At 45.2% G+C, this 25968-nt stretch overlaps 1 protein-coding gene across 2 annotated transcripts in view; it reads left to right on the forward strand.

Annotated features, from left to right (window-relative positions):
* Window positions 1–25968, forward strand: part of FAM171A1 (family with sequence similarity 171 member A1) — a 160100-nt gene that overhangs the window by 101215 nt on the left and 32917 nt on the right. Inside the window, exons 1-3 of one of the 2 annotated variants that reach the window (XM_068235500.1) lie at window positions 1127–1166; window positions 4376–4534; window positions 12380–12556. In XM_068235500.1, coding sequence (XP_068091601.1) covers window positions 1157–1166; window positions 4376–4534; window positions 12380–12556 — 346 coding nt within the window. In that variant the 5' untranslated portion in view covers window positions 1127–1156. Of the gene's footprint in view, window positions 1–1126; window positions 1167–4375; window positions 4535–12379; window positions 12557–25968 lie in introns of those variants that run through there. The other variant, XM_068235499.1, reaches the window with a different exon arrangement.

Raw genomic sequence — 25968 nt, forward strand, 5'->3', positions numbered from 1 at the left:
ATAAAAGTAAGACACTACTCACAAAGGTGGGTTGCAGGGGGGCAACCGACCACAGGAAGCAGGTGGAGACAACAAACCCGACTCCACTCGGGGTGGTCCCTAGGGACCTGGATGCGGTCGCTCTCCTTGGTAAAAGAAAGGGGACAGATATCCGCCGTGGTCGCAGCCACGTGTGGTCTGTACCCACCCCTCAGACGGGTGAGGTAAGGGGGTATGATTGCACAATAAGGGTATAAGAGGCGCCCTGGTGTAATAAAAGCATCTAAAAGCAGTTTAAAAACGGAAAATAAATTTGAGGTAGCTTACCTCAGTGACGAAAAAATCTTTGTATTTTACAAAGGTTTTTATTAGTAGCACAGGCAATGCGTTTCGTGGGTCAGAGCCCGCTTCCTCAGGCCAATAACAGTGCCTACATCAGTAAAAAAAAAGGCTCCTTAGCATACCAGAATCTTACAATATACATTTATATACATATATATACAACATAACGTTATTATCACATGAATTGCATATTTACTTACTTTCATATCCACTTATGCACACCTACAATGGTGGTTCATATATATATTATCATTCATTGGGAGTATTGAAAACTGATACAGTTATTAGTATTCAGGAGGCGTGCATAAAATAAAAATGCTGCAAATGTATGCATCTAGAAACCATTATAAAAAATGAAGTAGTGAATAAATAATAGAAACGCGAAACGCGTTGCCTGTGCTACTAATAAAAACCTTTGTAAAATACAAAGATTTTTTCATCACTGAGGTAAGCTACCTCAAATTTATTTTCCGTTTTTAAACTGCTTTTAGATGCTTTTATTACACCAGGGCTTATTGTACCTGGCTGGCAGGGCGTAGATTTGAATCAGTCACTGCTGTGCGCATCCACCATTTCCGTTGCTCCCGCCTATCTCGCCATGTCCCGTCGCAGCTCACTGGCTCTGCCTGTCTCTATGATGGCAGAGCCCTGTGTGCGGGTCAGGGGCCGATTTCATTGGCTCTTGGCCCTGTTTTTCAATGTAAGCAACTCCTATTGGCTTACATTGATAGGCAGGGTTAGGAGCCAATGAAAACGGCTCCTGACCGGCTCACAGGAACTCTGTCGTCATAGAGACAGGCAGAGTGGGTGGCCCAGGTTCCAACGTGCTCTGGCGATGGTGGCGGGTAGGTGCGGCGATTCGTTGTTATCCGTCGGGATTCCGCCGCTTCTGTACCAGTGGTCTCTGGTCCTTAGAGGGGGCAGAGACCGCTGGTACTTAAGTGGTTAATAGGGTTCCTGTGATTTTCATCAATTTGCTGATGTCCTTGCAATTTGCATGCAATTGGAAAACGCGGCAAAATCGCATGTAGTATAAAACTGGCCTAAACGCAATCGCAGGAAAACTGCAGCAGGCAATGCAAATGACCTTAGTTAAAAATTGCATTGTGGCGGATCGCCACAGCGGAAAAAAAAAGGCCCTGCAATTACAGCGATAATCGCGGTGCACCTGCAAATTCTAGAATGCTGCAAAATCTCATCCGATCTGATTTTTGGATCAGTGACCCTTCCCGTCTGTGACCATTGTCAGTGTACTCACAACTTATGCTGGTGTGCGCATGGTTCATATGGATGTATTTTGTTAGCTCTCTTGGGGGAATAGTCTGATTGATGCACTATCTGTCCCATGAGAGGACATCAGGATATGTGCTCCTAACTCCTAGATAGGTCTGACACACTGGGCTCTTCACAAAGTCTTACCTAATTCAGTAATGCTAAAAACAGCTGATTTTACCGATCACCCTCCCACATTCCAATTCACTAAACCCATCACCACACAGAAAATAAACATTACTGACTTGTGTAGTAATTGCCTCAAGAAATTGCAATTCTCAAAGATTTCCGCATTAAGTTTACCGGCCAAAAGTGTTCGATAATTTTCTCCAGCTCACAGCAGCCGATAACTGTCTCTCCCATGCCGTCTCTGTGCGGTGGATTTGACATTTTTGTTACGTGTAGTTTGCTGGAGTTCTATAGCATAGCCAGCGATCTGAGAGGACATCTCAGAACAACTTCCAGCCTTTTCCATGCCTGTTAGGGAAAGAACATTCTCTCTTTACCAACCTGCAGACCACTTTTGCCGGTTGCATATTTCCTTGACAGCCATGAGCACATTTATTTTCCTCTTGCTTTTTTCCTTCCGACTTAGCTTTTGGTTTATGGCCATCAATAAGTGGTCTGTGGTTTCTCCTCCCTGAGCACAGACTGAAGGGGTTTCACATACGAGCCGCAGTGTGTGGTATTTACATACCCCGCTTACCGCATGAATCTGGGCCGCTCGGGAGAATATCTGCCCTATTTATAGGCTCAGGTTTATTTTCCTCACGCTAAAAAAATGTTTTAATATTTGCAAGACTCTGTAAAGAGTTTTCTTGCCCCGTTGGAACGAGGGACATGGGAATACACTGCCTCAAGTGTCAAAGGAAGTGGCTTTTCTGTAAAGTACGAGGGAGGGTCTCTTCAAGTATTCTGGAATACGTACACTAGGCACTCTGTCCTAAAAAGGGACTCCGGGGGAAATGTTAGTTTTTAGCCTGATGTTTTCTGTTTTTGTAAATGCTTTTTTGCAGATTGCAGAGACCGAAGGAGAGTACCTACAATTTACAGTTTGGCCTTTTCACAACAAAGTAGTTGCACAGAATCTCTTCTCCTCATGAAAAACTAAGCACCCAGAATGCATCACTTTGGGTCAATGGGAGGAACAACACAAATCATTCTGTTTTACATCTGTAAGACAGGAATGAATCCAGAACCACTGGTTTATAGAACACATCAATAGTTCATAAATAAACAATTTCCTGCCTCACAGAGTCAAAATGTAATGATTTGGATGGTTCCACTCTCTCACCGAAGTGATGCACTATGGGTGTTCCGTTGTGTGCTCAGACCAGGTGTCACCTGACTTGTATACTGACTGCCTCATGTCCATTGACTAAAATGGCATAGCATTTGCAAATTGCATCTGCTTGCCAGAATATGCAGGGTCTAAAACTACCTCACCGCTGTATCCTGCAGGAGCTGGCCCATAAAAAATACTTTGCATCTCAACAGGGCATCAAGTGTAGGCCTCCTTATGCCCCCCCAAGAAATGGGGAGCAGTGCAGACACCCCCACAAAGCACCTCACTGCCCGAGAGCGCCATGGCTGCCCTGGGAAGGGAAAGGGTTGCACAAAGAAGCGCAGACACCCCCGGGCCTGGCCATAGGCCACAGGGGACCATCTACATTGCCCCTTCCAACGTGTAGATTCCTTACCTTTGCAAATTATACCCAGCTGCAAGATTATGCAAAATGCATATTCTTGGCGTGAACACACCAGTAAGTGAACACCCTTCAAACCACACCACACCCCGCGGGAAGGAAGTACGCATTGAACTGCCAACTGAGAAGTTTGGCTCACAGGAAATGGTTCTGCGTTCTTCTTATGTTCTATTTGCAAAAGGCCACATTGTACTTTGCACTGTTTTCTGCAGATTACTTTAAGGTTTCTTCTAATCCATACATTATTATAACATTGAGATGGTTCTTTGGATATTATGATGTAAGTGGGTTCCTTGTTAACCGAGCCATACAGTGATGGAAAATCGATTCGGACGTAATGATCATTGTACAGGAAGTTATCGATTCTTCCTTGATATTGATTCTTTGCTCTACCTTCTTGCACAGATATCAGCAGGAGGTTGTTTTCAGTTGTGCATTTGGTGATAAAGTGATAACTGCATGGTGTGACCATTATAGACACCAAAACAAGTATTTAGGATTTATTCTTTTAGGCTATGTTTTCACTAGTACGGTGCGATTCCATTGCGGAAAACACGTAAATGAATTTGCGGATGCGAATTTGTACGCGTTTCTATGTGAATTGTAATGCAAAAACGTATTAAAATTTGCGTATTATTGTAAGTATGCGATTTTAACCATGTCAGTGCCTGTGTGCTTTTACATTAATTTTACGCAAAAATGTACGCAAATTTCGCACAACGAAAATGCATGCGATTTTCCTATTGCATTGCAGGCAAATTGCACACTAGCCTTACGGTGTGCAAATTCGGATGGCTCTGCTGTGCAGATTTTTTTCTGCACAGTCCATCGCACAGAATTTTGGGCAAGTGGAAACAGGCTCATCGACTATTAATGGCTATGCAAATCTGCATGCAGAAAACCATGCAGATTCGCTCTAGTGGAAACAGGCCCTTACAGTCCTGAGTATGTTCCGTTTACCTTAGGCTTGGAGATTTGTGATTACATTTTAGGAAGTGAATTTTCGTTGAACAGAGGAAAGTTTTTTTTTTTTTTATATTCGTGTGACAAATTAGTTATGATTTTTTGGTCCGCAGGGTCACGTCTGCTGCCTCGGGTTCACTTTCCAAGAAGTGCTGTGGACCTGCCGGACAATGCCACCTACAAGGATCTTTCTGCGTTCCTGACCGCAGCCAGTACATCATCGGAGGTGGACAGCTTCCCCTACCTTCAAGGCTCAGATGGGAACTCATCAGGTAGGTCTATGTGACTCAGTGTATTTTAGTCATTACTAACAGAAAAGGATTATTTTTCCTCTTGCGCTTCTCCCATCTAACCTGATGATAAACCAGTCTCCTCCACCAATCATGCCCCCTACGTATGCTTCTTAAAAAAGTTTTGGATGTCGTGACACTCCCAGCCTTGCCTTAAAGGACATCCGAGGTGAAAATAAACTAATGAGATAAACAATTGCATCTATACTACTTCTTCTAAAAATGACTTTTTTAAATTATCCCACAGTTTTATTTTAAATTTAAATCTACTTTTTAAAGAGGAGCTGTCAGCCATACTATGCCAGATAAAAAAACGGCATATATAAGTAGATAAATACTAGCTCTACTTACATAACGTGTATTGCACGGTCCAAGTGTTGATTTCAGTGAACTTTGTAAAATAAAAAAAGGTAAATGGAGAGAATTCTGTTCGCTGGCAGGGCCATCTTTACTCCCTTCAGCTGAAGCCAATGGTGAGGTCATTTCCTCCCTTACTCCCCCCTCCTCCCCACACCAATAGCAAGCGTTGATTGTAAATGCAGGGAATCCCTGAGGAAATGGTAGCAGGGACAGGGGTCCCCATGGATGCGATGCGGTGGTGGCAGCCACTGTCCACATGAATCGGCTGAGATACCTGTCGGGCTGGAGTTTGGGGAGGGGGCAGACACGGACAGTCATGGGAGGCAGCCAATGAGAGGAAAAGGAGTGAGAGTGATACAGGCTGCAGCCAATCAGGCTGAACTAGCTGTGTCTGTGCAGAAACTCCCCCAGCCTGCACTGCAACTTCTTTTGCGGCTGATTACTGGCTGCAAACTAAGGAGCTGGGGACATGAGGATTAATCTCTGCAATAAAAAAGTAAGATTGATTTTAAAGTTATGCATTGCCTTTTTAGCATTCCTTTTATATGATCAACAGATAGAAATAGAGAATTGATTTTGTTTTTCATGCCTAATAGTTACTCTTTAAAGGGGTTCTGTGGGGGTGTGCTGAGGGTAAAAACAAACACTTACCTGGGGCTTCTGTCAGCCCCCTGTAGCAGTAATGTCCCACGCCATCCTCCTACGATCCGCCGTTCTCCCTGTCGGCTCCAGTCTAGCGCGGCATGCTTTCCAACTGCGGCTGCGTGGCCATGGCCGCGCGCCTGCTAGCTCCCGCTTGCGTCATCGGAAGGATAGTGCGCAGGCGCAGTACAAGAAACCTTCGTACTGCGCCTGCGCAGTAAGCTTCCGATGACGCGAACGGGAGCACGCATAATTCGTCTGTTTTAGATGAATAATTGTCCGGTGCCGGCGGCGGGGAATGGCAGATCGGAGGAGGACGGCATGGGACATTACTGCTACAGGGGGCTGATAGAAGACCCAGGTAAGTGTCTGTTTTTTTACCCTCAACGCACCCCCACAGAACCCCTTTAAGTTTTAATGTTTCATGGCCTTTTCTCAATGGCACATTCATTGAAGCATGCCAGAGCTAAAATATGAACTATTGACCGGTTTTATCTCTTTCCTGCCATTTACTGCCACGAAAGTGTTTTATGGCTGCAATTACATATCGGTGAGGGCTATGCTATAGTCCGACCCGGTCCCGACCCAGACAGAAACTGTTAGTGACATGGCTCAGTAAAATGCTGCAGAAGATGTCAGTGCTACATAATTACACAATAATAATATACTAGGGCATAAGACTATGATCATGATGGGGATTAGATTGTAGGCTCCTTTGAGGAGACATGACATGACTATGTACTCTGTAACGTGCTGCAGAAGATTCTAGTGCTATACAAATAAACAATAATTTAATTATTTATTGTATTTATAAAGTGCCAACATATTATGCGGCGCTGATAACAACAATAGTTGAAGTGTAGCTGTTGTGACCTATAAGTTCATTCTTTCTGTCGCTCGAAATGTCATTGTATTGGTTGCAGTTAATGGAACAGTCACGTTTTCTGTCCTATGGAGAGGAAGCAATAAAAGCCACATAGACAAAGTCGATTACTTTTTTGGTCTCATCATGGGTGCTTAAAGGGGCACTCTAGAACTATCAGCAACAGCAACTCTTAAAACATTTAATGCACTAATTTTTGGCAATAAATTAATGAGTTACTGATCTCATATTAACCACTGCTGGCGCATCTAGCTAGGGATCCTTATACCAGCCACTCCTGTAGCACAGACTCCCTCGGCTACAGCCTGCAATCTGCACAGAGACCTGTGTCTGTGCCCCGCCCCCTTGCACTCTGAACGGCAGCATGACAAGTAGCAGCCACACCCACAGAGCTGTCTGTCTTCTCCTTCAGCTGAGCTGTTTCAGGTCACATAAACAAATGATGGAAACCTAATTTTTCTAACTTTTTTTTTTTTCTTACTGCAAGAGTCTCACTTGACACAAAATATACATAAAATTTGGGCACTCTGCTCACTAAGCTACCAGATGGTCTATTTAGATCTGTGGCCGGGGTTGGGATTTAATCCAGACGTCCAGAATTGCAGCATTGTGCTACGCTTGCGTGTTTTTTTTTTTAAGAGCAGTAAGTAAAATGTGAAAATTGTTACTTGGAAGGCTGAAGTCGCTCTCAGCTGCCAGCATAGGCGAGCCAAGCTCTGAGTAACGGGGGTATGTTTGCTAGTTAAAAGAACTTGAGTGAATTAGAGGAGCTGGCGCTCCCAGCTCGGCTCCTGCACGGGGTTTGGCCAGACGCGCCGCTCGGATGTCACGCTCGCTTCGTGTTAACGTGCTACAGGTGTGCCAGATCGCTCGCTACTTTCCCCGCTTCATCGGGGATTTCAGATTCCTGATCCAGCATGAAAGCCTCTGTCTGACTGACTGCTGGCGAGTGGAGACTGTAATGACTGCAGTCCGCAAACGCCATGCAAGATGGTTCATAAACAGATAGACTCAGGCCCAGTGCACACCAAATCCTCTAGCAGATTCACAAAATGCTAGAGGTTTTTGAAGCAGATTTCAGCGATTCTAGGCATGTTTAGAGAGGATTTCTAACCATGCCTAGTGTTTTTTGGAGTGTGTTTGTGTAGCAGAGTTCATATATTGTTACAGTAAAGCTGTTACTGAACAGCTACTGTAACAAAAACGCCTGGAAAACCACTCTGATCTAGCGTTTTTTAGAGCGGTTTGAGCTTTTCCTATTCTTTAACATTGAGGCAGAAACTCCTCAGAAATAAAAAAAAAATGCTGCAGCCCCTGAGTTTCGCGTTTGTGGAAAAAACGAGCCGCTCTGGTGTGCACCATCCCATTCACTTTCATTAGCCAAGTGGTTTTCCCCCTGCAAGCGTTCTTAAAAAAACACTCCAGAATCGCTCCAGTGTGCACCAGCCCTAATTCCTAGATGGGCTGATTGATTAGTAATGTCTGTTTCTCTTTGAGGGCGGTAGACATGGGAATGCTGCGCTGGTGTTTGTGAAGAGGAAACCTTTACATTTCGGATCCTGCAATTGGACCGCTGTATTCTGCAGATATGGGTCATCATAGCGGATGAAGAGGGCATTCCTGTGAGAACCAGACTGTATTAAAAAAAAAAAAAAAAATCCCCTTCGGCTCTGGGGGAACTAACCGTGGGAGAAGGAAGCCTCAGGGTACCAATGAGGCTTCCCCCATGCCTGTAGCTGCAGGCAATCCAGCCCTGGCTCCCCCGAAGCCTCCCGCAATCCTCCCCCGACAAGCTTGGCTAGGCGGAAATAGCCGAACCGGATCGTATCTGCCCTACTGCGCAGGTGCAAAAGGACTCACGCCTACGCAGTAGAGCGGTTCGATCAGGTTCAGCTATTTGCGCCTTACCCGAACCTGGATCGCGGAGAGGTAAATATTTACATCGCCTCACTTCGAGGGGTGCGGGCAGGCTAACGGAGGACGACGGGAAAGCCTCGTTCGGATCCAGAGGTTTTTTAAATTACAGATCCTCTTTAATAATTCTGGAATCCTCTCCGACATCTGAACAGTGCTCTTGCACAACTTATCCCATATTTGCTCTAACCAAGTTTAAACTTCATAGCAGTAATCCCCAAGTCAGGCTTGGGCCAGAAATCAACAGCTCAGAGCGGTAACACCAAGCCTGACTCGGGGTAGCCACTGGCAGGCATACGCAGAGCCTGTGTGCAGCGGTGCTTTATAACTCACCTTCCCTGGGATCCAGAAGCTGGCAGCCATTCTTCTTCCAGTCCTCAAAGGCTCTCAATCCCACTGGTGAGATTGCGGTTTGCCACATGGCAACAGACGGCAATCTCACTCGATCCCTTTCACTATCATCCCCTTAGATAAGGGAATGACTGGTAAACGCCCAGTAATGGGTGAGACAGCTTTAGCACTAGGCAGCTTTGGCACGTATCACTTTGTCCCTGACGAAGAACCCCATTTTTTGAGGGTTCGAAACATGTAGGGTTGTAATGGGGGGGGGGGGGGGGGTGTATTTACCATGAAGTGTGAGAGGTTAAGCCCCATATACATGCTCAACAGCGGTCTTTTATGGAGCACAATTATCAAACAACTTTTGTATTTGGAGATTGTTTTTGAGAATAAACACATTTGTACCATTAACGGCTGGATATAGCCTGGTCATTTATATATCTGAAGGAGGTGAATCCACCCATCCCCCTCATTTTAGACGGTTTTTAACTTATTTTATTCTGTTTTGGCGCCTCTATTACTTGTGTTTTATTCATATCTAGTCCACCCTTGGTGGAGGGGTGTATCACCATTTTTTCCTGTCTATAGAGAGCGACTTTTTATACCTGAGTGGGGTCAGGTTACAATTCTCCCCACCCGTTTTTTCACTGGTCGCCTGTGTGGTGACCCATACTTGTGAGTATAATTGTATTTACATACATTCTTCATATTGTTTGAACGTACTACACCAGATTTGGCTCTCGGTTTTTCCCGGTCTTTCAAGCATTTGTTGTTAACCTTCCTGGCGGTAAGCCCGAACTGAGTTCGGGCTATGCCGCCGGAAGGCACCGCTCAGGCCCCGCTGGGCCGATTTGCATAATTTTTTTTTTGCTGCACGCAGCTAGCACTTTGCTAGCTGCGTGCAGTGCCCGATCGCCGCCGCTACCCGCCGATCCGCCGCAATTCCTCTCGCCGCGGCCGCCCCCCCCCCCCAGACCCCGTGCGCTGCCTGGCCAATCAGTGCCAGGCAGCGCTATGGGGCAGATCGGAGTCCCCTCTGACGTCACGACGTCGATGACGTCGGTGACGTCATCCCGCCCGTCGCCATGGCGACGGGGGAAGCCCTCCAGGAGATCCCGTTCTTTGAACGGGATCTCCGGATCTCCGATCGCCGGCGGCGATCGGAGGGGCTGGGGGGATGCCGCTGAGCAGCGGCTATCATGTAGCGAGACTTTGTCTCGCTACATGAAAAAAAAAAAAAATTAAAAAAAAAAGATTTGCTGCCCCCTGGCGATTTTTTTTGCAAACCGCCAGGAGGGTTAAACAAGTTGATTAAACCAAAGAAAAGTTGCTTGCTATTGTTCACACAACTGATAAGATGTCAGTCCAACTGTTGGATTGATGTCTTATTGGTTGTGTGAACAATGGCAAGCAACTTTTTTGTTGGTTGTTTCAACTTTTCACAACAAAAGTTGTTTGATAATTGTGCTGCATAAAAGACCGCTGTTGAGCGTGTGTATTGGGGCTTAAAGAGACACTGAAGCGAAAAAAAATATATGATATAATGAATTGGTTGTGTACTATGAATAATTACTAGAAGATTAGCAGCAAAGAAAATATTCTCATATTTTTAATTTCAAGTATATAGTGTTTTTTCTAACATTGCATCATTCTCTAATATGTGCAGATTACACAACACTCAGCATTCAAAATGATTCTTTCAGAGCAGTCGGTGAACTAATGAACTCTCCTCTGCCAGAGGAAAAGTAAATAGTTAACTAACAGTTGAGATAATAAAAGTCAGAAAACAGCCCTCTCCACCACTTTTGAAAGTCATAGAGATAATGGCTTTTTTGTATAGCTATAACAACTGGAGTTTCTTAACTCTTCCTGTACTGGAAACAATTAGACTGATGTATCTGATCTTAATGTTTTATTTCTTAGCTGTACTACACATATAAATCATAATATCATAGTTTTTTTTTCGCTTCAGTGTCTCTTTAAGCCTAATGCCAATTGACAACATAGTGGAATTAGTCTAAACTGCTCTCTCCTCCATACTGCTTCACTATTTACATTTTTGTATCTTAGCAGCATTACTTGTTATGTAAGTGCCACACCTAATTCTGGACACGACCCAGTCGTGCTTGGCGGATACAAATTATTCCGATTCTGATGATTATATATTCTGCAAAGTGTTGCAGAATATGTCTATTTAAATACATTTTAATAATATGGTGGTCTGTGACATGACTATGTTCTCTGTAAACTGCTGCAGAAGATGTCAGGGCTATATACGGTAAATACTGTACATAATAATCTTTGCTACATTGTTTTTTGGGTTTTTGTTGTTTGTTTTTTGTATGTGCCATGCAGTGTGAGAGGTTAGCCTAATCCCAGTTGGGAATATAGTGGATTAGTCCAAACTGCTCTAACCTCCATACTACTTCACTGTTTATATTTTTGTATGTTAGCAGCACTACTTGTCAGTGTCCTCTCGAGTACTTCTTAAGATATTAAGTTTTAATAAATACATGTTATTAATATGGTGGGACCAGGGCCGGATTTAGGGCAGGGCAATTAGGCCATTGCCTAGGGCACCACAGGAGCAAGGGCACCAAAGCAGCAGGCTAAACTGGTGCAGCATTTGCAAGCGTGCAAATACTGCAATGCAGGGAGATCAGGCGAGGCCTGACCATGGTACTCTGCTGGCAGCGGCCTGTGCAGCAGCCACCTTGCTCTCTGTGCATGTTTACATTGTAGCCAGCGGCTCTGGACTTGGGCAGCATTGGAGACGGAAAGGAAGAGAAAGCTTCTGCACAGGAGATGAGCGGAGAAATGAAAGACACTGATAGCTGCTGTGGTGTGAAGGTGAGCTGGCTGCCTATACTGAAGGGGGGTGGGAAAAAAGGAGGGATTAAAGGAGTCATCTGGCTACCTATACTGGAGGGAAGGAGGGAGGGGTCACCTCGCTACCTACACTGGAGGGAATGGGGAGGGGTCATCTCACTACCTATACTTAAGGGGGGCAGCTGATAACAGTGGCCTTGGGCGGTAAAGAGTATAATTCCGGCCCTGGGTGGGACATTAGACTATGACTGTAGTATCATTAGATTGTGAGCACCTCTGAGGACAGTCAGTAACATAACTACAGTGTTCTCCCCAGGCTCTTTTAGCCGGGTGCTCCACCCGGCTAGATTTGGTGACCACCCGGCTGTCATCGGCTCACCTTCTCACCTCCTCCTATGCTGTAAGCAGAGTTGCCCTGCATTTTCATCTCAACCCACCCGGCTACTTTTTCATGCCACCCGGCTACTTTTTCATGCCACCCGGCTACTATTTCATGCCACCCGGCTGGAAAAAAATTCTGGGGAGAACACTGTAACTATGTTCTCTGTAAACTGCTGCAGAAGATGTCAGTACTACATAAATACATAATAATAATATGGTAATACATTAGACTAGGACTGCTAATTATTAGATTGTGAGCACCTCTGAGGACAGTCAGTGACATGACTGTGTTCTCTGTAAACTGCTGCAGAAGAAGTCAGCGCTATATGAATACATTAATAATCTTTGCTACATTGTTTTTCTTTTGTTTGTTTTTTAAACGCTTCCTCACTTTGCAACAGCAAAATATTGTCTGTAACCCGTTCATCCCCAGTTCTGCTGTATTTCCGTTGTAATTCCTGGCTCTGCTTGATTACCAGGGAACAGCAGCAGGTTTGACCTCACCCCAGTGGCAGCAGTCAGCATCCATCTACTCAGCAGCGATAAGACGGACGTCCTGGTCCAGGGCCCCATCTATGTGACCGTGCCCCTGCCAGCTCACAGCAGCCTGAAGCACAACGCGCATGTGCCTGCCTGGAGGTTCATCCCCAACCATGGTAAGATGTGATGTTATTCTGTGGTGAGAGCTAATGATGATTCATTGATGCATCAATTTCCTTCTGGTCATAGTGTCATTTACTTATCTGAAATAGGAAGCGGTCTGTTATTTGAATGCTGAGGTAAGCTTGTTGCTGAAGCTGAAAAAAAACTTCCCACAATCTCGCTGGCACTGCACAGTTCCTGCAGTTAGGCACAGGATACCAGACCAGACATATAGGGACCAATTTTAGAAAAAGAAAAAAAAAGTGTTTACATATATATTTGGGCTACTAACAATTATTTGGCATTTTTTTTTATTGTTGGATGCTACAATCCATGTTTTTAAGACTGAATAACCTTTTCAGCTGGGGTTCCCCTTTAAACATGCCTTCTATTAGTGCGTATCCTGATCACAAGCTGCACCAGAGAGCTGAGAACGTTCCCAGAGATGATTAACTATTAAACGAAGGCGCTGGACAATGATTTGCAGGTTTGTGAATTGCCTCATTGTGGCTCTGTGGCCGCCCATAGCCCGCTTGTGTTGTTCCTGGCTGGCTTGGCCTGGTTAGTAACAGAGGAAGGTCAGCAGTATTTATCATAGATTTCCTTTTGTTTTCCAGTTATTCAGCGTTTATATCATGTGCTGGGTTTCCCCTGATAAACAAGTCATTATTCTCAGCAGAAATTCATATCCTCCCTGGAAACTCTGTCCTCTGCTGTCAGCACTCATATTTGCTTCACAGAGTAACTTCCAAATCCCCGGTGGCGTTAAATACCGTATATACTTGAGTATCAGTCAAAAAATGTAGGTCTGACTCACTATATAAAAGTATTGGGGTCAGCTTATACACGAGTCAAGAGCACACGGAGTAATGTGTGTACTATCAGTGACAATCCCATTTGCAGCAATTTACCCAGTGGTAAGTGACACTTTCTTTAAAGGATATCCAAGGTGAAAATTGGTGAGAAAAACAATTGCATCTATCCTCCTTCTCCTACAAATGACTTTTTTTTTTTTTAGCTATCTCACAGTTTTATTTTATATTTAAATCTAGTTTTTAAGTTTTTACTGGTTAATTGTCTTTGCTCAATGACAGCTTCATTGAAGTATGCCAGAGCTCAAATCTATGAACTATTGACCCTTTTTATCTCTCTTCTGCTTTCAGAAGCCATTTACTGTCGGGAAAGTATTGTATGGCTGTAATTACCTATCAGTGAGGTTTATGCTATAGTCTGACCTGGTCCCAACCCAGGCAGAAACTGTCACTTACATACCTGATGTTTAACTCTTTCAGGCAGAGAAAGAAAAAAAGGAACACAGCCTAGTTATTTGTGTGCTTGGCACTGTACATACACCTATCTAGCTCATCATGTCACATATAACCTCGGTTGTATTTAAAAAGGAAATGCCAAGAAAACACAAGTCTGAAAGTCCTGGCCACAACAATTAACAAGGAACGGAGCAAGGGGAAAACTACTGGGCTGCAGAAAAAGGGATGAATAATTGCAGCACTTGGGGGCCGGAAGGAGGTATTGGCTGCACTTAAGGGACAGTAGGGGTTAATGACCGCAATACTGTATGTTGTGCAGTTATTAACCCCCCCTCCCCCCTGGTCCTCTAGTGCAGCTGTTAATTCTTCCTGGTCCCCAAGTGCAGCCATTAACTTTGCTGGGTAGACTTATACTTGAGTCAATGAAAAATTACAGCTTAAGAGGGTCAAACATTGGAGTCGACTTAGGCCTCGTTCACATCAGGGACGTTTCTGTGCGCTTTTCACAGCGCACTGCCCTGTGCGAACAGCAAGGTATTGATTTTCCCATGTAATTAAATGTAGCTGGTTCACATCTATGCGCTGCGCTGAGCAGCGTTACAAAAACGTAGGGTTGCATGTATTTCTGAGCTGTAAAACGCACGTCAATGCAATTGAAGCGCATGCATTTTTTACCCATAATAGAAAAAAAAATACATTTACATATAAAAACAAAGCTTTATTGAAAACTGCTACTGCTACATTAAGCAAAACGTGCCTTAAACTCCCTAGAATTCTGGACGAGCTGAGCTCGTCCAGAGACACTAGAGGGCACCGCTCAGGCCAATTTGAATAATTTTTTTTTTAAAACACGCAGCAAGCACTTTGCTTGCAGCGTGTCCTACCCGCTCGCCGCTGATCCGCCGCCACCGGACGCGAAAGAGGCCCCCCCCCCCCGAAGACCCCGTGCACAGCCTGGCCATTCGCCGCCAGGCTGCGCTTTGGGGTGGATCGGGAGTCCCTGTGACGTCACTCCGTTCATCGCCATGGCGACGGGGGAAGCCCTAAAGGAAATCCGGCTCAGAATGGGATTTCCTTATGGGCGTGATCGCCGGCAGAGATCGGAACGGTGGGAGGGAGTCAGCAGCAAGGGGAGAATTGTGTAGCTAGCGCTAGGCTAGCTACATGATATAAAAAAAATATCGGGCAAAAAAAACCCTCCCATGGCCGTGGGAATCAGAAGGCCCAGCGGGTTAAAGAAGCTCAGCGCAAAAAACAGTAACGCACACTAAAGCGCGTACAAGCGCATGCGTTTTTTTGCCACGCACTTTCACACGTTTCTCAGCGCAGCAGATGTGAACGAGGCCTTATACACAAGGTCGACTTATATTCGAGGGAGCAACTCGGAGGGAGATATAATTGGGGGTCTGTCTATCGCCGGATCCCTAATTTACCCTTGCACGGGGCACGTAGCATAGCACTAGTACTATTGGCTGCCTCCTGCTTCGGCGCCGGCTTCGAAATGACCTGATCCGTGCTGGAGGGGATCAAAGTGTCATAGGGTAACGCCGCGCCAGACTAGGTCCAACACTTTAATGTAAAGGGGCTGAAACTGTGTTGGATAGGGAAGGTCAATGAGATGCAAATCATTTTCGAGTTGATGCAGGATTATGCAAATTCTGTATGCAGATTTATGCAGCTTGAAAATGGACCAATCGAATTTTACCTCAGCAGGATTTGATTGGTTCATGTTCAAGCTGCATACATTTGCATACAAAATTTTCATTATACTGCATCAACTTGAAATGATTTGCATCTCATTGACCGTCCTTAGTGCTGGATTTTATCTGGCAACAGTGCCACCTAGCGGCAGTCCTTTTTCCTATGCCTGATTATGTTCAACATTGGGCCTTTGCTGGAAAAGACCAATGTCAGACATAGGATTGGAAGGCTGAACCGGAAAAATAATAAGTGGGAGTTGAAATCCTAGCCTCCCAATAAAGGTAGGCTATATAATGATACACTGTTAGGAAGCGCCCTAAGAGTCCATTCATACAACTGATCATTTCATTGAATCTAAGACCCCCGCTGTGTTTAAAGGACCTCTGTCACGAAAATCTAAAATACATGTAAACATACACAAGAAGTAGGTTTCTTCCAGAGTAAAATGAGCCATAAATTACTTTTCTCCTATGTTGCTGTCACTACAGCAGGTAGTAGAAATCTGACATTACTGACAGGTTTTGGACTAACCCATCTTCTCATGGGGTTCCCAGGGTTTGCTTTATTTTTAAAAGCACTTAGTGTATGGCAGTTGCTCCATCCAAAAGTGTACGGTGAGCAGGGAGGCTGGCCAGCATCTTTGTATAAATGTTTTTCAGGTAATGTCTTTATAAAGAATAAAGGCCATGCTGGGAATCCCTCATGAAGAGATGGACTAACCCAAAACCTGTCGGTAATGTCAGATTTCTACTACTTACTGTAAGTGACAGCAACATAGGAGAAAAGTAATCTATGGCTCATTTTACTCTGAGAGAAATGTACCGTACTTCTTATTTGTATTTGTTTTAAATGTTTACATTTTTGCGACAGTTCCTCTTTAAGTATGACCCACGTGGAGCCTGCAATCTTTTATCATCTGATGGCTGATGTTTAACTCCTTCGGTCCTGATTGGCTGAATCATTAACCATATGTTATTCCCGCTGAGGATCTCTGAAGAGTCCCTAGTCAGGCAGGTCCCCCGGGTGTATGAATTACCATTACAGTAGTAAACATGAGAAAACAATTACACATAATAACATAGAGCGGCCTAGCAATAGGGGATGCAGAGGCTGCAGCTTCACCAGGGCCCCCTGGACCTGAGGGACCCACATGGAGTCCTCCTTCAGTTGCTGCATCAAGTCTTTTACTGGTGCTGCAGTTGGAGTGATCTCCTCTATACATGTGCTTTGTATAATGGTAATTATTAACACAAATGTGATTATTATGCCTACAGTGCTGGGGTTAAAATAACCCTGAAGCAACCTGAAATAGAGACTTTGATACTCACCTAAGAGTAAGGAAGGCTCTGGCTCCCAGAGAGCCTTCCCGATAATCTCTCCATCTCCTCATTCTTCCACTGTCCCCAATTCAAAAGTGGCGCCTTCAGGACTCCTTAAGCTGGCCATACACTGGCCCGATTTGCCGCCATTTCGACAGCAGATTCGATCACTGGGATCGAATCTGCTGCCAATCGTTCGCGCTACATGCCGAATTTCGATCCATTCCGATCCCGTCGATCGCGCCGTGCGGAAAATACCCGTCAATCGCCCGCGGGTAAAGAGCGCATCGCTAGCGGCGTTCGAGTGCCTGACGACCGACGCAATAGAGCCGCAATACATTACCTGCTCCGCCAGCGCGACTCCCGGGTCTCCACTCTTCTTCTCCGCTCTGGTCCACTCTGGTCTCCGGCATGCTTCCCTTCTTCCTGTCCCGGCAGGAAGTTTAAACAGTAGAGGGCGCTCTACTGTTTAAACTTCCCCCAGACAGGAAGAAGGGAAGCATGCCGGAGACCAGACCAGAGCGGAGAAAAAGAGCGGAGACCAGGGAGTCGCGCCGGCGGAGCAGGTAATGTATGCGGGATGGGGGGAAGCGGCGGCAGCACCACCACAGATTGTGAACGGTTTCAGGCTGAAATCGGTTCACAATCTGTTTGCAGTAAAGGTAGCGATACGATCCCTCTCTGATCAGATTCGATCAGATAGGGATCTGTCTGTTGGTCGAATCTGATGGCAAATCGACCAGTGTATTGCTACCTTTAGAAGGCTTTGGAAGCACTCACGTCCCCATGTGCTTCTGAAGATGATATCATCCATACTGGGCATGCGGGAGCGAGCACTCGTGTGCGTGCATTACGGGTCTGCTTGTCTTCTGGAGTACTTCCAAAGGCTGTCCAAGGAGGACTGAAGACATATATTCGACCTGGAGGTCAATCAGTTTGACCGGGGGGAACTAGAATGAGGAACTAGAATAAGGACGGGAAACTTTTTTTTTAAGCAGAAAGACCGCGGCCTCTGATAAGAGGCCGTCAGTTTTTCTCGGGGGGACTTAAATCGATGAATGGGAACTATATTCCCATTCATTGATCGGGGGGCTAATGGCAGATGGCAGGTGACGGGAGCGCGCGCCTCATTCAGCTGCAGCAGCACAGTCTATCTGGATAAACCTATTCTTCCAGATAGGCTTAAGTAGTTAAAGTGAATCTGGACCCTTGCAGAGGACAGAAGGAAAACCTAGTGAATTCCGACCTTTATGTGTTTAGAGAGTTTAACCTCGGCAAAGTAGCTAATTTGTAAAAACAGGATGTTAACACTATGCCTGCTTCCATGACATCAGGAAGCAGACACTGCAGATTTATTGCAGTATTTGTACCAACTGTAACTAGGAAATATTTTTTCTGTAAAGGTTATTATGCTGTTGTTTATCTATTAGAGCAGTGAGGAAGTTCTGAGTTCGGGTCCGCTTTAAGGGGAGTGGGATTTGCACCGAGGACCGTAGCTGTAGCTACATCATTGTAATGGGCTATTTTGATTACAGATTCAGTCACATTGATGGCCCTAGTACTGCCCCACATCTGTGACTGTAGTTATACTTAAACTGTAAACAGATCCATCCTTTCTTCACCCACTTGAGCACCTCTTGGGGTACACAGCAAAAAAGTAAAAAAAAATGTGCCTGCAGGTGTGTCTGAGAAATTGCAGATGCCATTGTTCCAGCCGAGCTTCGGACTTGTTCCCTGACATGTAAACGGATCCCCAGTTGTGGATAGCGTGAAGCCACACGGTTTCCCAAGAGTTTGATGTTTTGCTGAAGTGACCCTTGGCTGATGCCAGAGCTGGAGGCCGTTCCGGCTGCTGCGACGCCTCACAAAGTGTCTCTGTCTAGCAGGAAGTGAGGGGACTGCCGCTGATTCACTGATCAGATGGGGGTCATGTGTTCTGATCAGCACTAGTCAATGTGCCACTTAGAGACGCTTTTCTTCATCAACAAAAAAGGTCCTTGAAATATAACTTTGATGTTTAAAGGGGTTTTCCGCTTAAAGAGAAACCTTACTAAATGTAACTTAAAGAGGAACGTTAACCATGGATTGAATTTCATTGCAATCAGTAGCTGATACCCTCTTTCTCATGAGAAATCTTTACCTTTTCTTAAATAGATTATCAGGGGGTCTCTATGGCTGATATTGTCGTGAAACCTCTCCCACAGTGTGATGTCATGACCTAGGTCCTCACTGTGAAAGCCTTGATGCATTTTGGGAAATCACGGCTATTTCTAAGCAAGCAATATCTCCCTCTGTGCATCAAACTCTCAGTAACGAACATTCCGTACAGATCACCTGGCAGAAGCAGAACTAAAGATGTCACCGCCAGTGATACATTTCAGAATGTAAATCAGTCAGCTTAAGGAAATACTTTACTATGGGCAAACACTGACTAAATAATCTATAATTAATCTTTAAAGAAGAACTGTATTGAAACTAACGTAATTGCTAAAATAGTTTTTTTTTTTTGGGGGGGGGGGAGGGTTTGTGTTTACAGTAATTATAAATTACTTGGTCAGTGTTTGCCCATTGTAAAACATTTCTTCTTCCTGATTTACATTCTGAAATTTTTAATGGGTGGTGACATCTTTACTGCTGGCAGATGCATCCTTGCTGAATGTTTGTATACTCAGTTTTCCAAAGCCAGTAGAAAAAAAAAATACCTGGTCTCCAAGAATGCTCTGGGAGGACAACTCCGCGCAGCTAAACAGCCTAGGTTGTGATATCACCACACTATAGGAAGGACATTGACAGGCTAGAACAGGTACAAAGACGGGTGACTAAATTAATCAGAGGGACAGAAAGCCTCGCTTACCAAGGAAGGTTGGACAAACTGGGTTTATTCAGCTTGGAAAAAAGACTGCTAAGGGGTGACCTGATCACCTGTATGAATAAATCAGAGGGCAATACAAACGCTTGGCAGATGAGCTTTATGTCCCTGAGCTTTGTATAACGGACAAGGAGACATGATCTGCGTATGGAGGGAAAAATGTATTTCAAAAATTGCCTCTGCTAAATTAAAGAAATACATCTTGTTGCACCAAACAGACCAAATCTTTGTTGTAGGCCTAAAGCTGCAATGCATTCCTTCCTTCCTCCTCCTCCTACTTAAGTTTCCAGAGCGGAGCTAAGTGTCGTCTGGTCACGTGACTTGGCCGTGGTCTCCTAACACAACAACCCTGCCCCAGGCAGCAGTCACATGGGGCTGCTTTCACAAGTGGGGTTTTGTTTTATTTTAATTTGGATCTTGCTCTGACTGCCAAAGACATTTAAAGCGCCACTCCACCCAAATGCTTTCCTGACCCTGTGCAGCCATAGCTCAGTGTCAGCGCTTGCTCTTTTTTTTTTTTGTTTTTTAATTTATCATTCTTTGTACTTTCTCACTAATTAGCAGATGGAAATAAATCACTTTAAAAAAAAAACAGTTTGGAAGCCCCACTTCAACTAATTCCCATAGTTTACGGCGACCAATGGCATGTAATACGTCTCTATATTCCCCCCATGCCCCCAATCGCCCACAAAGACACCCCCCCAGCACACGTTCGTTACAAGAGAGTTCTGTACCACGTGGCACCAGGCATGTGTGTGACTCGGTACACAGATCCTCTGACTCCTCAGTATATGATTCCACTGACTCCTCGACTCCGACTCCACAGCCCTGACTGTAACGGAGAGTAAAGCGAGGTCAGCATTTTAAACTTTTGTCTGCTAAAATGGTCTTTATAAAACCTTTATAAAGCAAACATACTGTCCTTAAGTTACATTAGTTATGTTAATTAAAATAGATGGGTAATATAATCTCTTACCCACCCTGTTTTAAAAGAACAGGCAAATGTTTGTGATATCAAGGGGGGCAGCTATCTTTTTGGTTGAAAGGAGGTTACAGTGAGCCTGAGACACAGTTCCAACTGTCCTGTGTCCTGATCATCCCTCCTAGCTGCGCGCTAGGCAACAAGAACAACATCAGCAATCCCATCATGCTTTACACAGCATCAGGGTAAAAATGCCCGGGCAGCTTTCTTTGTTGGGGCGGAGCTCAACTTCTGTGCAGCTAAAAATGAGGCTTGGGTAAGAAAAACAGTTTTGATGCTGTGAAACTGTTAAAGAAACACCAAGCCTTTTCAGTGCTGCTGAGGAGATTTTTAGTCTGGAGGTTCACTTTAATGCCATGCTTCCCCTTACTCCGATCTTCAGCATTTCCCCACATGCAAATTCAGAAGCAGAATCGCAGCCTATTGAAATGGCATTGGCACAGCCATTGAATTCGAAGACAGGGGTGCCGTGTTCCTTTTCGGAAATGGACTCAGTGGATACTTAGTCTTAAAGAGACTCTGTAACATAAAAAAGTGCCCCTGGGGGGTACTTACCTCGTGAGGGAAAGCCTCTGGATCCTATCGAGGCTTCCCCCCGTCCTCCATCCCACATTGGTCTCGCTGGGCCCCTCCAAAACCACTGCTGACAATTTGTCAGGCTGTGGCGCAGACACAGTAGCACCTGCAATATTTTCCTGCTCCAGTGCAGGTGCAGTAGCGGCTCTTGGCCGAATCGGGTCCGCTCTACTATGGTGAAGCAGGCGACTTGCACCGGCGCAATAGAGCGGACCCGACTGGGATCAGTTGTTTTCGCCTGATCCCAAGCTGAGAGCCACTACTGCACTGGACCCGGAGAAGTAAATATTTACATGGCCGCCGTTCGGAGTGGCCCAGCAAGACCGCTGTGGGACGGAGGAGAACAGGAGAAGCCTCAATAGGATCCAGAGCCTTCTCCCTTTCGAAATAAGTACCCCACAAAGGTACTTTTTTATGTCAAAGGTTTTCTTTAAATTGAACCTGAGGTGAGACCTATCAGCATGAATTTCAGCACGATCGATTTCAGCATGAATTCTCTCAGGAATCGGCCTTGTGACGCCACCACTGGCTGCTGTCCCCCCAAATGTTACATGTTCCGTGCATTAAAATACTTTACTTGTCATGCCTCCGACCACTAGTGTACTTCCATATTGCCGCATCACATGGCTGCCAACGTTACAGCTCAACAGGCCATATGCCGGTAGTCACGTGGAACTTGAAAGCCGAAGTACAGGGGACACTAGCGGCTGTCATGACAGATAAAGTATTTTAATGCACGGGTACTGGGAGGCACATATATTACATTTGGGGGGACAGCGGCCGGGGGTCCTTTTGCATTCGTCGATCGCAATATCCCACGCTCTTACCGCCGTGCTTCCAATCCACCACAGCGGCCTGAGATTTTCCAGCATGTCCAATCGATATGTTCACCCCGAAATCAATCGATTCATGCTTTGTTGCGGCACTGAGCTTCATGCGATTCGATAACAATTATCGAATCAGATGGCTGATCGGACATATTGTCGTCTGATGTATGGCCATCTTTAAGCTAATCTATTATGTCTGATCTATTATGTTTAATCTATTAGCTATGCACCCTTTGTGAAGGCTGTCAATTCTTAATTTAAATTTTCAAGCAAATGTGCTGCCTTTTTTTTTCATTTAAGTATTTATATAGCACCGACATCTTCACAGCACTGTATTAAGTATATTGTCTTGCCACTATCTGTACCTCAGAAGGGCTCACAATCTAGTCCCTACCATAGTCATATGTCTATGTGTGTATCGTGTAGTACATGGATCATAGTCTAGGGCCAATTTAGGGGCAAGCCAATTAACTTATCTGTATGTTTTTGGGATGTGGGAGGAAACTGGAGTGCCCAGAGGAAAACCACGCAGACACCGGGAACCTAGAGCTGCAAGGCAAGAGCGCTAACCATTGCGCCACCGTGCTTCCCTGCCATGATGTGTCACTGTGATCAGTGGTGTAGCAATAGGAGATGCAAAGGTAGCGACCGCATCGGGGCCCCTGGACCAGAGGGGCCCTACTTTGATCGTTTTATAAGCTTCTTTTGGTTCTATGCTGGTAAAGATCACTTCTAAATGTGCTTTAATTAGTTGTAACCATTAATAGACTGTTCTCTTCCCCAGCCTACACCTCTCTGACATGGCAGCTGTCCTTGGCAGGCTTTAAGGTGCGTACACACGCACTACCGCCGGCAAAGACTGGTTCGCCGGTCCCTCCCGCTGGGTGGAATTTCAGCCGATAGTAGTGCGTGTGTACGCGCTGTCGGCGGACTGATAAGGCTGTTTCTGAACGATCTGCTGAGTGGATCGTTCAGAAACCGCCTTATCAGACTGCCTGACAGACTGTACACGCGCACTACTGTCGCTGGAACGGGGGAGGGTCCGACGGAACCGTCGTTCATTGTGTGTACGCACCTTTAGCACCCCATAGCAATTGTTATGTATAGAGTGCTTGAAGGGGCCCCATGTATAACTTACGCAGGGGCCCAGAGCTCCTAAGCTACACCACTGACCGTGATAGCATCAAACACCAGCCTGGAGGAGGCTGGGCCTATTTTGGGGTAATACAGGGTTGCCATCTGCTGGAGTCCTGGTGCGCTGCAGCCACAGGAATGTCTGAATAGCCAAATAACAGGTTTGTGGTTTTGGAACAAGTTGGTCCTCCGTTCTCAGAAGAGCTTCTAGGAAGCACACAGCCCTCACCTATATTTATAGACGAGCCGGCAGATGATGTGGTTTGCTGAGAATTCCTCCGCTTTCTCCGCCGATGAGTTCAGCATCCGTCTGTCAGAGGGTTTCCCAGAGACGCGTGTAAGCTCAGAGCTGATGTAACCAAGGCGTCAGCAGAATTATATAATGACACACTCGGCTGTTTTTCTTTTCCATGGCTGGGTGCTAAATCGTACAAGAAATTACTTTTAAAAACAGTATACCATATTCAGTCAAATAATCATAAAGCGTGACTTTTAATTACAATCTCCATAACCGGTAGATACAATAAACACAAAGTCCATAAGTCACACAATGTTGGTGTCTGCAGCCTAACGCACATTTTGTGGCTTCAAACAAACAGCCGCTTCTACAGTGGCAAAATGTTACAGTTCAGAGTTGTAAACCAACAGCATTTAAAAAGAGACCATATCTGTGATATCAAAAACAGAAACTTGATAACTGTAAGTACCAACCATTGTCGTTATACAGATAGATGTATATATGATGATACGTTAGTATCTATATTATGCACTTACAGTATACAGTGCGGTACATCATATAGTTATGGTGCTCCAGGAAAAACCACCATCATAGTGAAGCCATAGATTGAGGGTTAGTATACAACCAGATGCAGTAAAGTTACTGGAAGAATGTAAAAAGTACATACATGTAATATAACAATACATATGTAAAAAGAGGCATACATATTCTTGTATCCTACCTAATAAAACCCCTGTGTCCCTGCGTCCGTGCTTTTGCCGAACCGCGCATGCGTGGCACACGGGCGGCCATTAGGCTAGGAGGAGGGCGGGCGGACGGTGTGCACGTGGACCGTGTGCACTCATGCGCGCTGACATGCGGCGGTGGTGGTGTCAGGGGAGGGAGGTTGTGAGGGAGGCCTAGCGCCCGTTATGTTAACAGGCCTTAGGTCTAGTAAATATAAATTACTTTAAGTGACGCAATCAGTAATCGTAATAAGATCTGCAGTAAGAGTCTGTAGTCTGGTGCATAAAAACAGCAGAAAAGCCACTATGAAGTACCCAGTGTCAAGAATAACACTGTCAAGACGCTGCGTGCAACTTTTCCCAGAGAGGGGGAATGGCCACGCAAAACAACATAGCAGTGGAGTACGCAATAACGTTGATACGACTGGATTTCTAAGTCCCCAACAATTTACACGGCACTAGTGTGAACTCCCTCACCCCGACCACCCTCATTCCTTCACCTCGCAGCGTTACTGCATCAATCTATCTGGACTCGAGTCAGTAAGGCCCACTAGCAGCGTGTGCTGGTCGCTGGCGGTCAGCAAAGCGCTGCAGCAGTGCAGCCCTATGAGTTTGGTTCCACCGCAGTGTTGCGATTTCTACGCATGCATGCAGCACTTTTAGAGCAATCCCAGAGCGTTCGCATTGTAGGAATGCATGGGCAAATCTCATCCTTTCAGTATCGCTCCAAGAATCCAGCAGAACATTGCGGGAGTTCGTGATTCCAGAAATCACAAACCGCTTCTGATTTTGGAAAGCCGGCGGTAGTAGGGCGCACCTGGCCTTACGTCTGTGCAATGAATTATATACTCTTATGTCTTTATTTAAAGTTTATGGACTGTTTCCAGAATGATTTGCACATAATAATCTGATCCAGGAACTCCATATTACTGAAAGGCTTTCCTCTTATTGTGGCCGGGGTGATTATACAATTGGCAGAGATCTCAGTTTAGTGTGGTAAGCCTGATGTTTCCGATAAGCGCGACGCACTGAGCGGCGGTGTGCCTTTGGCGTTAGTATTGAAATGCTGTGTACAGCGAGGAGGGATACGGGATTTATCACCAGCGCACAGTGGGGAGAGAACGGCCTTCTTCATGCAGGCGGCTGTGCAAATTGCTCAGAAACCACATAGAGCTGTATTCTAGGTTTTGTATGCCAGCTGTCATTGGTTATGAGGCCGGGAAATCAGACGTTAAGAGGAACTGTAACTATGGATTGAACTTCATCCCAGTCAGTAGCTGATACCCCCTTTCCAGTGAGAAATCTTTTCCTTTTCTCAAACGGATCATTGAGAGGACGGGGGTCTGTATGGCTGATATTGTGGTGAAACCCCTCCCAGTTTTATGTCAGCACCTAGGTCCTGACAGTTTCCTGTCTGTGAACCTCGTTGCATTGTGGGAAATAACGGCTGTTTCCAACTACCAAGCAAGCAGTATCTCTCTCTGTGCATATGTATACCTATAAAAAAAAAACTTTTAGCCTTTCGCATTGTTAGGGGATGTGGTTATGAATAATGGCAGTTAGCGCTGTCTTTTTTTTTTTGTTTTTGTTTTTTTATTGTGGATCAAACAATATAAATACATTACAGGGTGACTATCAATCATTTTTTGATCTCTCTTCTATTGTATAACTTCTCACTATGCAATGTATTGAATCATTTTTCCCCTTTTCGCTGAAGTTCCTCTGCTCCCATAACTGCACCTCCAAAGTTTGCTATAGAAAATACATACCTCTTGTCCTTCAGAAAA

This window comes from Hyperolius riggenbachi, chromosome 5, assembly GCF_040937935.1.
Source record: "Hyperolius riggenbachi isolate aHypRig1 chromosome 5, aHypRig1.pri, whole genome shotgun sequence".
Lineage (NCBI taxonomy): Eukaryota > Metazoa > Chordata > Amphibia > Anura > Hyperoliidae > Hyperolius > Hyperolius riggenbachi.